This window comes from Oryzias melastigma, linkage group LG1, assembly GCF_002922805.2.
Source record: "Oryzias melastigma strain HK-1 linkage group LG1, ASM292280v2, whole genome shotgun sequence".
NCBI classification, from domain to species: Eukaryota; Metazoa; Chordata; class Actinopteri; order Beloniformes; family Adrianichthyidae; genus Oryzias; species Oryzias melastigma.
This window is the reverse complement of record NC_050512.1, coordinates 4,152,031-4,163,873: the sequence shown is the minus strand read 5'-3', so window position 1 is coordinate 4,163,873 and position 11,843 is coordinate 4,152,031. Positions and strand designations below refer to the sequence as shown.

Genomic DNA, 11,843 nt, shown 5'->3' with positions numbered 1-11,843 from the left:
CCTTCCGTGGTTCTGCTCGGGGTTATGGGGGCCCAAAGCTTTCACAGAAAATGGTAAACAACGACTGGTCTGGCTGTGGTTGCCCTGAATTTGAGTTCACTGCAAAATCTAAATCTTAAGAAAAAAAATGATCTTTTCAAGTAAGTTTGTCAACAGCAAAATAATCCAATCTTGAGGAAACTTTTCTTAGCTACTAGAATTTTTTTCTTAGAATAAGAATTCTTGGTAAAACCATTTTTCTTACCCCATTCTTTGCTTATTTAAAGAAATTCTGCCAATGGGAGTTAGAATTTTTGAGTTATTTCTATGGGGGCCTGTTTTTGCAGCGTTAAAAGTAAACCCTGTGAAATACTTGTATTCATCAGAGTCTGGCAAGCCTCGCTTTAAAAAGTATATCTGTGTACAACCAGACACTTTGTGGCCAGACAACTGGCTGTGTGGGATGTGGGGAAAAGAAAGGAGGTGAGGGGGCAGAAAGTGAAAATGGGAGGAGTGTGTCTGGGTGTGGGACTGTCATCCCATTCAGCGGTGTAGTTGTGGTGTTTTGATCCCGATCCAGTAGACGTGGGAGAGGAGAGAGGGGTGTGAGTGAGGAAGAGAGAGAGACATATTTCCACCCACCCAGAGAGGAGACGCGCTCTTAAACAGCCAGCAGACTGCGGTGGAGTCAGAAAGACACAGAACTCGAGAGCAGCAGCAGCTCAAACGGAGAGCTGGCAGGCAGAGTTAGAGCCTCTTTGACATAAGATGTTTTACTAAAACGGAGGGAAAGTTTCAAAGTTAAACAAATAAAGCGAAACCTTCCAACAACTCAAGCAAGAGCAGACTAAACCCGTAAATATTAGAGTTGCAAGAGTTTCCTTTAACACACACATCACTGAAGCCGTTCTGGTGCAGAAAGCAGAGCCCAGTCTGAGGAGCAGGACTGACTGACCAGAACCAGCTGTGCAGCAGGGAGGAAGAAGCAAGCAAGTGGATGGATGCCTTCTGCAGACTCAGCGGCCTGGACCCCCTGTGGGTGAGTGTGTGATGCGTTCACTGAGCCTCTCATGAGTGTTTTCTAGCATTGTTTTCTATGAATGTTTGTCCTGAGTGACCTTCTGCTCAATGAGGTCTTTGTCTAGTTTTGCTATGTAGCAGATCTTGCATTGGCCTCATTACCATGATTGTTTCAAAGTAAGTTTTACTTTGTTCACTGTAGTTATTTATCAAAGATTAAAATTATAACAAATAAAGCACTGATTTTGCAAAAAATCCACATTTAAAAGTTGTGTTGAAATTGTCAAGAGTTTGAAGGTAATACTTTCTAAACTTTTCAAACTTCTTATTTTGAATTTGACACCATCCCACGATTACTGTGGACTTTCTTTGTAATTGAGAAACTTCTTTTTGCACCTCCTCAAACTTGGGAAAGTTTCTCCCCAACCAGTGAAAGACAAAATAAATAATGTGAGTGTGGTGAAAAACATTATTCGGCAGCACTCTGTCACACAGGAGGTAAATCCTGCGGTGGCCTGAGAGGGGCTCAGTCAGAGGTGTGTTTCATATCTGTGACTCAATCCCGTGAGATCCTGACTGGTGGGAATGCATCTTCCTGCGTGAACCTGTGTGGTTCCAAAGACTTTCTTAGTTTTGTGAACAAGTAAACCTCCACTTTCTGGATCTGAGCTCAAAAAAAAAAGCAAAATGGCAGAAATCCAGCTGGAAGTGAACACAGCGATTCCCAGCAGGTCTCTCTTCCTCCCTCTATCCCTCAGGTTCTGGATCTCATTACAGCTCAAACGTTTTAGAAAAAAACCCTAAACAAGCAGCATAGAATGTCATGCAAGTGAAAGTCTCTGTCCGCCTCACGTGCAGCTGCTTAATCTACAGCTTGCTACATGATGTTGCAACATTTGTGTGTGATGATTGAGCAGCTCCTTCACTCCAATTCACATGTTAGCATTGACTGTATATGAAAGTGGACAGAGTGAGTGTAATGTCACCTAGAAAATGGTTTGCTTCTGGCTCCAAGTAAATGAAGTCAATTCAGTCTCTATTTTTTTACAATATGACGTCATCAGCAGTGAAAGGTCCGACGTTTCTATGGCACCACTTACTTTGCAAACACTGTCCTTTCAATACATTCTCATCCCCAAGTCGTCACTTATTGAAGTTTGGTTAAGGCCCCTTCAGCGTCACTTTTTTGACAATTTTGATGTCCCCAGCCCATTATCTTTTGATGTCCGTAAAATTAACCGCAACCCTCAGGACACATGGGGACCTGTGATGTATTGGGATGAGTCAGTACGTCGAAAAACAATAACTTAGGGATACCCAAAACGTCAAAAAATGATGCGGAGGGGTCCTTAACCAAACATCATTATGTGATGAGTTGGCAGTGAGAATGTTTTAGTCCTTTAGGTTGCAGCCATTGAGTTGAAACATCCTGACACAGGTCTAGAAGAGTGAATTTGCACAATACTCAATTTACTTCACCCAAGAATTCACTGTAAAGCTTGTTTCTTCAGCTCTTCTGGGTGATTTTTTGCCAGCAGTGTCGGACAAATAGAGAATTTTTCAAAAAGTGAAACTCTGCAAATTGGCATTGGTGCAAAAACACCAACTGCTCTTTACCTGCACTACCCTGTTTGCCCAGTAAAAACAGACTCCATGCAGCACCACTTTCACCAATCAGAAGTGAGCTTGTCAGAAGTCAACACCCCTTCCATCTGAAAGTGGACTCAGGAGAATCTGTCAATCCAACGTTTCGTTTGTTTGATTTTGGGGCCATCAAACACAACATACTTTAATTGGACAAAATATAACTAGACAAACTTGATCTACAAAAAATATGATATGATTTTTTTTTCTTTTTGCAATGCTGCTGTAACGCTGAAATTTCCCCACCGTGGGACGAATAAAGGGCTATCTTATCTTATCTTATCTTATAAAAATAATAAGGATTAGCAAGACCGTGTTTAAAAAAAGGTATCAGATCAAGAATGGTCATTCTGACAAATATAGACACTGAGTAATAGCTGTTTAAGTCTGGATTTTGTCATCCTTGAACCACTGGTTACTTCCTATTTGGAACTTAAGGGGGGAGGGGTCATTTTGTCCAGTTATCTTATACAGTCAATGCTTGTTACGTAAACCTGCGTCACAGATGAGTTCATCTGTTCACACTCTATAGGTCAGTAGCAAAGGTCAGTGCTGGGGTCACATAACTCTGCAAGCTGCACACTGGGAGTTCCCATGCTTAATCCCTCTGGACAGAGTTTAGAATCAGATATGTAGATTATGAATTAGCGCACAAGCTGAAACACAAAATACATGTGAGGACAGTGCACAAATCATGGCAACTGATCGACAAGGTGTGTTCCAAAGTAAGCAAAAATAGTGATTAAAAACTAACAACAAGACAAAGTGATGTTTTTGAGTCCAATTTAAAGTGCCGTCAAAAAAATGTGAAGTAAACAAGGCTGAAGTTGTATGTGAATTAGCAAACACTCTGCCTAAGGACACAGTACTGTCTGAGGCACTGCCTGTGTCCTTTAGCTTCTGTCACTGAGCTGAACCATCCTGACACAGGTCTACTGGAGTGAATTTTTACAGTACTCAATTCACTTCTCCTGAGGAGTCACGTGTTTCTTCGGCTCATGGTTTATTCATGGGTGTTTTTTCAAGCAGTGACATGTCTGGCAAATAGAACATTCAAAAAAGCGAAACTCAGCAAATTGGCGTAGGTGCAAAAAGGTCTCTGCTCTCCACTTTCACAACTCTGTGTTTGCCCAGTAAAAATAGACCCCATGCAGCAGCTGCCAGCCTGCACAACCACTTCAGGCCAGGGTGAGATACAGGATGAAACTGGGTAAAACCTAGAAGAAAGACTTCGGGGAGGGCTTGGCAGGCTGTTCCTTTTCATGAAGCGCTCTGAGCATATGCCCGCCATTGACCGCTGGACTCAGAAGTGGCTGTGAGAGTCACCTCTCACACCTCCTACCTGCAAATTGGTGGGGGTCACTGTGCAACTTTTGTATGCAAAATCCTCAAGATTTATGAAGGTATTTGGTTTGGTTTTAACAGGGAAATGAGATTCAGATTTGAGGTTCAGTCAGTTCAGCTCAAACTGGTGGTGCTCAGATATGCAGTTGCAGGATGCATTTGTGAGGTTTGCTTCACCTGCAATGGCTGACTTGCAGGCCTGTGGGGGATGAGGCATCTTACATAATGATCTTGCAGCTGCCACCAATTGTGGCCACACCACCTTATCCTGGTTGGGAGTCCACCAGACTCTGCTGCCATGTTGGGAGTTTTCAACCACTTCCTGAGGTGGTTAGTCTCGTTAGCACAGCCAGCCAGACACCCTGACCCTGATTTGGCAAGCAAGGCGATAAACAAGAGCAGCAAGACAACAACGATCCTCTCAAGACCCAGCATTTTATTTACACAATAACTTTCTACAGATTTCTTCTTATAAAAGACAGTTTTCAATCAGTGTTTGTTTTGTTCCTGACAGTCAATTTGCTCCTACTCCAAATGGGGATTTTATTTCTTTTATTCCAGCCTCTGCCTGCTTAAATTCGTAGTCATATCCGGAATACTTTTCTTTGTCTGGCAGGACTGGAATCGGACCTGGTACACAGCCAACCCGGACTTGACCCAGTGTTTCCAGAACACGGTGCTGGTGTGGGTACCATGCATCTACCTGTGGTTGTTGGTGCCTTTCTACTGTCTTCACCTGTACTGTCATGACTCCGGACGGATCCGCATGTCCTGCCTCTGCATGGCAAAAATGGTGAGTCAACTCATAAAATCTGTTATTGGTCCTTCCATCTGCACAAGGACGCATGCTCATTCCAGAACCTGCTTGTGCCTTCCAGGTGTTGGGATTCCTTCTGGCTTCCTTTGGTTTTGTCGAATTTTTCTACATCCTGCTGGAGCGGAGCCAGGATATTGACCATCACATGGTTTTCCTTCTCAGCCCCATCATACGCAGCATGACTGTGGTAAATATAGTGGCTGAGATTCACTAAAACATCCAATGTGTGCTTTGAGTTGGCATGACACTTAATACTTGAAGGATTGGTTGTGTTCCGCACAGACACAACTGTTCCAAATTTCAAAAAGATGTTTGGTTTTATTCTGAAAAAAAGGGATGAAACTGGATAACAGCAATCAAGACATGAACACAGAGGCTGTTCAGAGCAACAGGAGGACGCATCCTGTTGAGCTGGCACAGAACTTTTCACATCCTCCTTCAATTACCGAGAAGTCTTAGAGATATTTCATTTGGCATCAGCACAAAAGCATACTGTGTGTGCACATGCATGTGTGGGTGGGGGTGTGTGTGTGTGTGTGTGTTGTGGGTTTTTCTGATGCAGAGGTGCAGAGATGTTTAACTTGGTATACATTTTTTTTGCATCACTAGCAATGTAAATATTACAGATCTCTGTAAACCCCACATGGGTCTGACCATTAGTCATGCAGAGTACGTATGTAGAATCGTCAGTTACTACTTGCACAAAAAAATCCAATACATTTTTAGGGTCCAGAGAGATATACAGGAGAAGGATGTTTTTCTTTTGTTTTTGCTTAAATATAATAAAAAAGGTAAAATGTTCAGCCACCTTTCCCTTACAAAAAAGTCTAAAGGCTCACTTTATTATAACATCATACTAATTAAGTGAGATAAATTAATGGTTTTATCCAATCAGTGCTTTTCTCTTGAAAATCCCCTAAAAAATCCTCTTCACTCCTTAACCATTTAACTCCAGAGCTCTAGTGTTTATGTTATTTGAAAGCGACTCGCTTTTCTCCTTCATAATCAACTGGAATGATCGTGTTAACGGTTGAAAAGTTACAGCATGTTAAAGATTTTTTTGTTTAAGCGTCACCGGCGACGCCTCAGGTGTTAAAGGGTTAATTAAACCCTAATGTCCTCAGCTCTGCAAAAACTGTAAATACGTCACATTTTTAACCAACTTGACATTAAACTTAACAGGGAACATTTCAATGAAACAGAACTATGTGTTATTAGAAAATTAATCTGAAATAAAACAAAAAAAGGCAAAACAATTTCAACAAAATGATGAATCTACCAATAGAAAATAATTGAAAACAAGGTCATTTGATGTGACCGTCTCTTGTTAAGTATTTGCTTCTTAAACAAATTATTTTTTACATAAAATGCAACGGGTTTTGCCTCGACCAGGCTGGCATGTGGGTGGTGGGCGGCTCCATTACATTACATAAAACATGCAATCGTGTTTTTCAAAGCCACAAGTGGAGGAAAATTTCAAATCCCACTCATTTTAGGAAGATTAGAAATTATACCTAACTCGTATGAGTAAACAAAATAGAGGAGGAGTGCAGCTTCGCATGGGTGGTTCACAGCTGTTTACCTAACAGTGGGAGAGACCTAAGAACGATGATGCAGAGCATGGTTGCTCCCTGAGCCCCAAACTCGGCCCCGCAGGACTAAACAGAACCTCTCTTACAGCTGGGAACAGGTTGTGGTCCGTCGGGCTCCTTAAACCAGACGGTCATGCCCACCTGTGGTCTTCTCAGACGTTTGAGTAAACAACGGCGTGTGTTTGAGTTAAAACACACTGGCTTCTTTGTTAAATTGACAGATGCATCTTAAAAACTTTTTTTTCTTTTAAATTTCAGGGATCCAGACACATTAAATCACGTGAAGAGCTTGTCACAAGTCTTTTAATCTTCTTGTCAGGCTTGTCTTTATTAAAGGATATAATTGTCAGGAGGATGATTGTAACTACACGTCTCCACTCGTTTTGCTGGATGCAGGGCTGATATGTCGCTCCCTTGCTGCCACTTTGCTTTGTTGGCTCTTGAGTCTGAAGAAGGGGTTGGTTTTAACCAAAAAACAGGCAGGCCGTGACCCAAGCCGGTCGTCATGCACAGCCCTCCAGCGGTGATACCGTGATTTTATTTCAACCTCCGACTAATTACAAGGTAGGGCTTTGATTCAGCCCTTAGTGATGCAGATGACCCCACCCTCTAAGTTATGTAATCAGATGGACGGATGTTTTGTCGGAGCATGTTGAAGCCACTTTCCTTCCCCCTTTGACCCCAGGCCAGCTAGTGACTTAAGCTCTCGGCTGAGGCTTTTTCCCTCCTTTTATGAGTTAAAGGTGAGACGTAAAGTTTGTTAATCAGACTTGAGTGTGTGGGATTTTTGCTTCATGCTCTTTTCTCGTAGCACATTTTCCTTTTGCCAGGTGGGCTGGACCCTGCCAATTCCCCATAGGTGTGACTAACTACAGGCTCCTCTTTTTTTGTAGCAAATGTTTGTGTGTGGAGGAGAAGAAAAAAAAGGACTGAATGACGGAATATCACAGAATGAGTCTGGGTCTCCATGATCTAGTCCCTAGCCCAGATTAAATACAGGATTGTATCAGGATGGACGTCCGACTGATAACGTTCTGCCAAACTAAATGAGTGAAAGCTGGTTTACTGTGGTGACTCCTGGCGGGTTATGCTCAAAGGTGCTCACACTAAATGAAGCAATATCCTTGCAGCTATTGTAATCAGCTTGCTGACTTGATTGCCGGTTAAAAGAATCTGACTTCAGTTTTTGATGTGAGGGAATCGTAAAAGACTGCAATGTCATTGTTGGGTTTTTGGTCATGGAGGGTCTCCTTTCCAAGCTGCGTCTCAATATGCTACTGTGTGAGAGGAGCTGTGGTCTGAAATTGACGAAGCATATTAAAAATGCACAGAATTCTGTTGCTTTAATATTTACTTTTTTTTTCTTCAAAACCAGTTCTTACAGCAAAACCCTACATTTGGTGTGAGAAGTGGGATGTTTAAGCTTTTCTAACTAGATAATCAGGCTTAAAATGAACTTCTTGACCACAATAGAAACATGCAGGCATTACAGTCTAGTCTTATCCTAAAATTAAGTATTAACAAAGTGCTACTCATTATAGAAACTAGAGGTGACTTACCCACAATTCCTGACGAGTTGGACTTGACTAACCACACACAACAATGTCCAAACACCCAACAAATCTATTTCACAAGATAAAATTCTATTCTCAGGATGGTGCAAGTTAAATTTACACTCTTCATTATGTTTCAATACTCTCATCCTACAGTACTGTAGTAAAGAAAAGTAAATGGGGTGGCCATGGTGCAGCGGTAGGGTGGTTGACTTCTGAATGAAAAGATTGCAGGTTCACTTCCCTCCTTCACCGCCCTAGTGTCATTATGTCCTTGGGCACGACACTGAACCCCACATTGCCTCTGGTGGAAGGTTGGCGCCATTGTTCAGCAGCAGACGCACCTTCAGTGTGTGAATGGGTGAATGGGTGTGACTGTAAAGCGCTTTGGGCCTTTGAGGAAGGTAGAAAAGCGCTTTACAAGTATACGCCATTTATCATTTTAAAACACATTCACAACTGCTGCTGTACCACAGTATCCAGTTGCTCTTTGAAGGCACATTTATTAAAATAAACAATTATATATATATACATATATATATATATCTATGTGATAATTATACAACATTGTTATGTTCGCTGAAAAATAAAAATAAAAATGATGATGCCCCAAAGTCATTCAACAACAGTGTTTGTCTTGACTTTCTTGGATTTTTAATTCTGTAAATCTATAAACTGTGTGTCTATTTGACACATGGTGTATTTTATTTTGAAAGGGACTTATTGTGTTGCTGACAAAAGTAAAAGAAGTCAAGAAAAAAATATGTTGCTATGGTTATTTATAACTTTAAGTCAATAATGTGAGTCTTTAAAAGCTCTATTTTATAAATGAACGGTTTAAAAATCACTAACACTTTAACACCTGAGGCGTCATCTTTAACATAGGCAACATCGTTGGGTTTTAGTCAGTAGAAACTGAACCACATGGTTCAAATGCATTAAATATTACAGACCCCTGGTCTACACCATTAGTTTTATATTGCTGAAAATTGCTTGAAATAAACTAGTCAACCAATCAATATTCTAAACTATATAAAGCAGAAATACTAACTGCAGTGCTAACAGCTGAGACATGGACAAGATTTCATGCTGCAGAAGAACAAGTTGATTGCAGAAACTGGATGCAGGTTTGAAAAAATCAAATTGTAAATGATTCTAAATTAAAAAAAACAACAACACATAGCTGTAGTTTTGAACACGAGCAGTGACAAGTCTGTTAGTAGAGGAAGCAATCAAAGACAAAAGCAAGAACAGGATTAACACAGGTAAGCCTAAAAAAATGGATCTACTGAACTAACTTTATTTTACCAGGTGACTAATATTTGTTTAGAGCACATTTTAAAATGAGATACTATAATCAACATGATTTGTTTTCATTGTCTGGTGAGACTGTGCTGTATAGTTGTTAGTAAATTATTTATTGCAGCAGAAAAAAGTGATACTATAAATTTAGAGGGTCTTACAATTGTCTCTAATGAATTTCAGTAAACAAGTTTATCCTTCACTTTTGCCCTTTTTTAGTCAATTCTGCTGAAATTACAGCATCTTTATTTTTCTTTGTACCTGCTGAGACTTTTTGTCTTTCAGTGTCATGGTTTACTACATCATGGCTTTGGGAAATTGTGAAAACATTCCAAAGCTTCCTCTGAATTCTGGAATCAAACCCGATTGACGGATATCTGTTTGAAATTTGTATTTTTGAATGGGAAAGCCTTTGTAATGTTTGTGAGTGTGTGAATGTGTATGTGTACGGGTGAATGTCACTGTGACTGTACAGAAAGTATTTGCTGTTTTCTGCTTGGTGTCCTACAGATTTTTAAGCAGATTTGTGTTTTTCTTGTGTTTTTTCTCTGTGCAGATCCTGGCCTTGTGCATTATCCAGTTAGAAAGAATAAGGGGCTGCCGCTCCTCCGTCTTTCTTTTCTTATTCTGGGTCTTGTCCGTTGTATGTTCTCTGGTGCCTCTCAGAGCGAAGATCCAACTAGCCGTGGATGAGGTACGACTCGCCCCTCACATTAACACAACGCCACGGCATCTGATACACACTCTTTTAATGATCCTTTTTGCATTGAAAGCACTGAATTAGCTCCTAAAACAGAGGAAGGAAATCTGTTTGTGTATTTGTTTTGAACTTGGTGAACTTCCAGTGTCAAAACATAGAGTAGGAATATTTAATCAGTCCTGCTCCTGCCCAAAGTCTAGACAGCCTCCAGAAGCACAGCTTGAGATGTATCCTGTGTCAGCAAAAAGTTTTTTTTTCGTCGCCAGTTTTAGCCAAGGTAACCTAAAGTTAACACAAAGTTTTGGAGGATGACACTGCCAATTCTGGTCAAGTCTGTGTGTGTTTAAGGGCTCCCTTTCTTCCTGAGTCTCCTGTCAGACATTGCAATCATTGTTGAATGGGGTAGGTCAGTGCACGCAGCCATGGGGCAGTTCCATTTGCATTTCTATAAAAACACATCCACACATCCATATTTCTATTTTATCGTCCTCAGTGTGACATTCCCACACTGCTTGGGGGGAGTAATGATGGGCTTGAGATAAATGCTGGTGAGACATGGCAGGCCGGGGTCAGACCAGAGGAACGTCAGAGCTGTGTTTATGGCCCTACATTGCTGCAAACACTGCCAGATCATAATCCATGCATCCGCATATAATGCAAAGGCCTGTGCGCTTTAGAAGCAAACAACTACTTGTGGGCAGACACGAGAAGCACACAACTTTTCTATGAACCCCCTGTTTTAACCCACTTATGGATCCCTCAAGCCATAAGCCAATTTAGCTCTCCTTGTGTTGCAGATATTTGTAATCAACTTCTATTAGGGCAAAATTTCATTTTTTAATTAGAGACATTAAAATAAGGAAAATAAAGAACAGATAAAAATAAACAACTCTTCTTCTTTTAAAGACCAAAGACAGAGACTAAAAAAAGAAATAGAGATATTTACAACAAGATTGTGTTTCGATATATAAATAAATAAATATGAATAATAAAATTTGTGTTTATAACTTGGAAGATGGCCTTCTGCAACATTGTCTCCACTGCATTGCTTACAGATGTTTAAGGCGAAGGTGTTTAAGGTGCAGACACTGAAGGCGACGGCGTCTTTAATTCCAATAAATAATTTTCAGAGGATGCACCTACATCCGCTGCTACTGAACAGTCATTTGCTGCACTTTCAGATTTCCACTCAGAATATGAAGACATATACTCAAACAAAATTATATTAACAAAACACTTTTCATACAAAATATTGCAGCACAAAATGCATCCTAGTCACAAAAAGCTGCCATGAATACCAATAGACATGCATGTGGACATCTATGTCTTCAAAGTTCATTTATGCAAAGAAAAAAAAAAAACACAGACTAAATTCAGGTAAAGGGAAGTTTTGCATTTAAAAAGGTACAACATAGGCAAAATTGCCCTCATTTTACCATAGGTGAAAGAGAAGGATTTTTGTTGAAAGGAAAACCCTTTTTGGAGTTTTTAAAATCTCCTACCCAAATGTTAACCTACGATGAAAATACTAAAAAAAATGCTAAGCTTGATAATCCAAAGCCAGCTTTATGTAGTTTTAATGCAGAGCACTTCTTGTTGCATTTTATTTACCTCTTAAGATGGTTACAGGACAAGGTTTTTTTTCTTTAAAATCATCCTTAAAGAATGGGAGTCTTCACACAGTCTTCAATCTGTTTAAGTTAGGGATAATGCGTGACGAGGTGTGCATTATCAGAAAAAAATAATTAATTAATAATATATCAGAAACTAACAAACAACACGGAAGCCTGAACCGTGCGAAGTTCCGTGAAGTCCACTCATTCCTGATAATGCACACTTTCAAGGGCATTATCCCGCTTATACCATGGTCACTTACAAAAGAAACAAGTATT

General features: G+C 40.4%; 1 protein-coding gene across 1 annotated transcript in view; it reads left to right on the top strand.

The window, feature by feature from the left end:
- The first annotated feature begins 367 nt into the window (after positions 1 to 367).
- Positions 368 to 11,843, top strand: part of abcc6a (ATP-binding cassette, sub-family C (CFTR/MRP), member 6a) — a 29,512-nt gene continuing 18,036 nt past the window's right edge. Inside the window, exons 1-4 of the mRNA XM_024259857.2 lie at positions 368 to 1,018; positions 4,604 to 4,780; positions 4,866 to 4,991; positions 9,808 to 9,945. Of these exons, the coding sequence (XP_024115625.1) occupies positions 977 to 1,018; positions 4,604 to 4,780; positions 4,866 to 4,991; positions 9,808 to 9,945 (483 nt within the window). The 5' untranslated portion in view covers positions 368 to 976. The remainder of the gene's footprint in view (positions 1,019 to 4,603; positions 4,781 to 4,865; positions 4,992 to 9,807; positions 9,946 to 11,843) is intronic.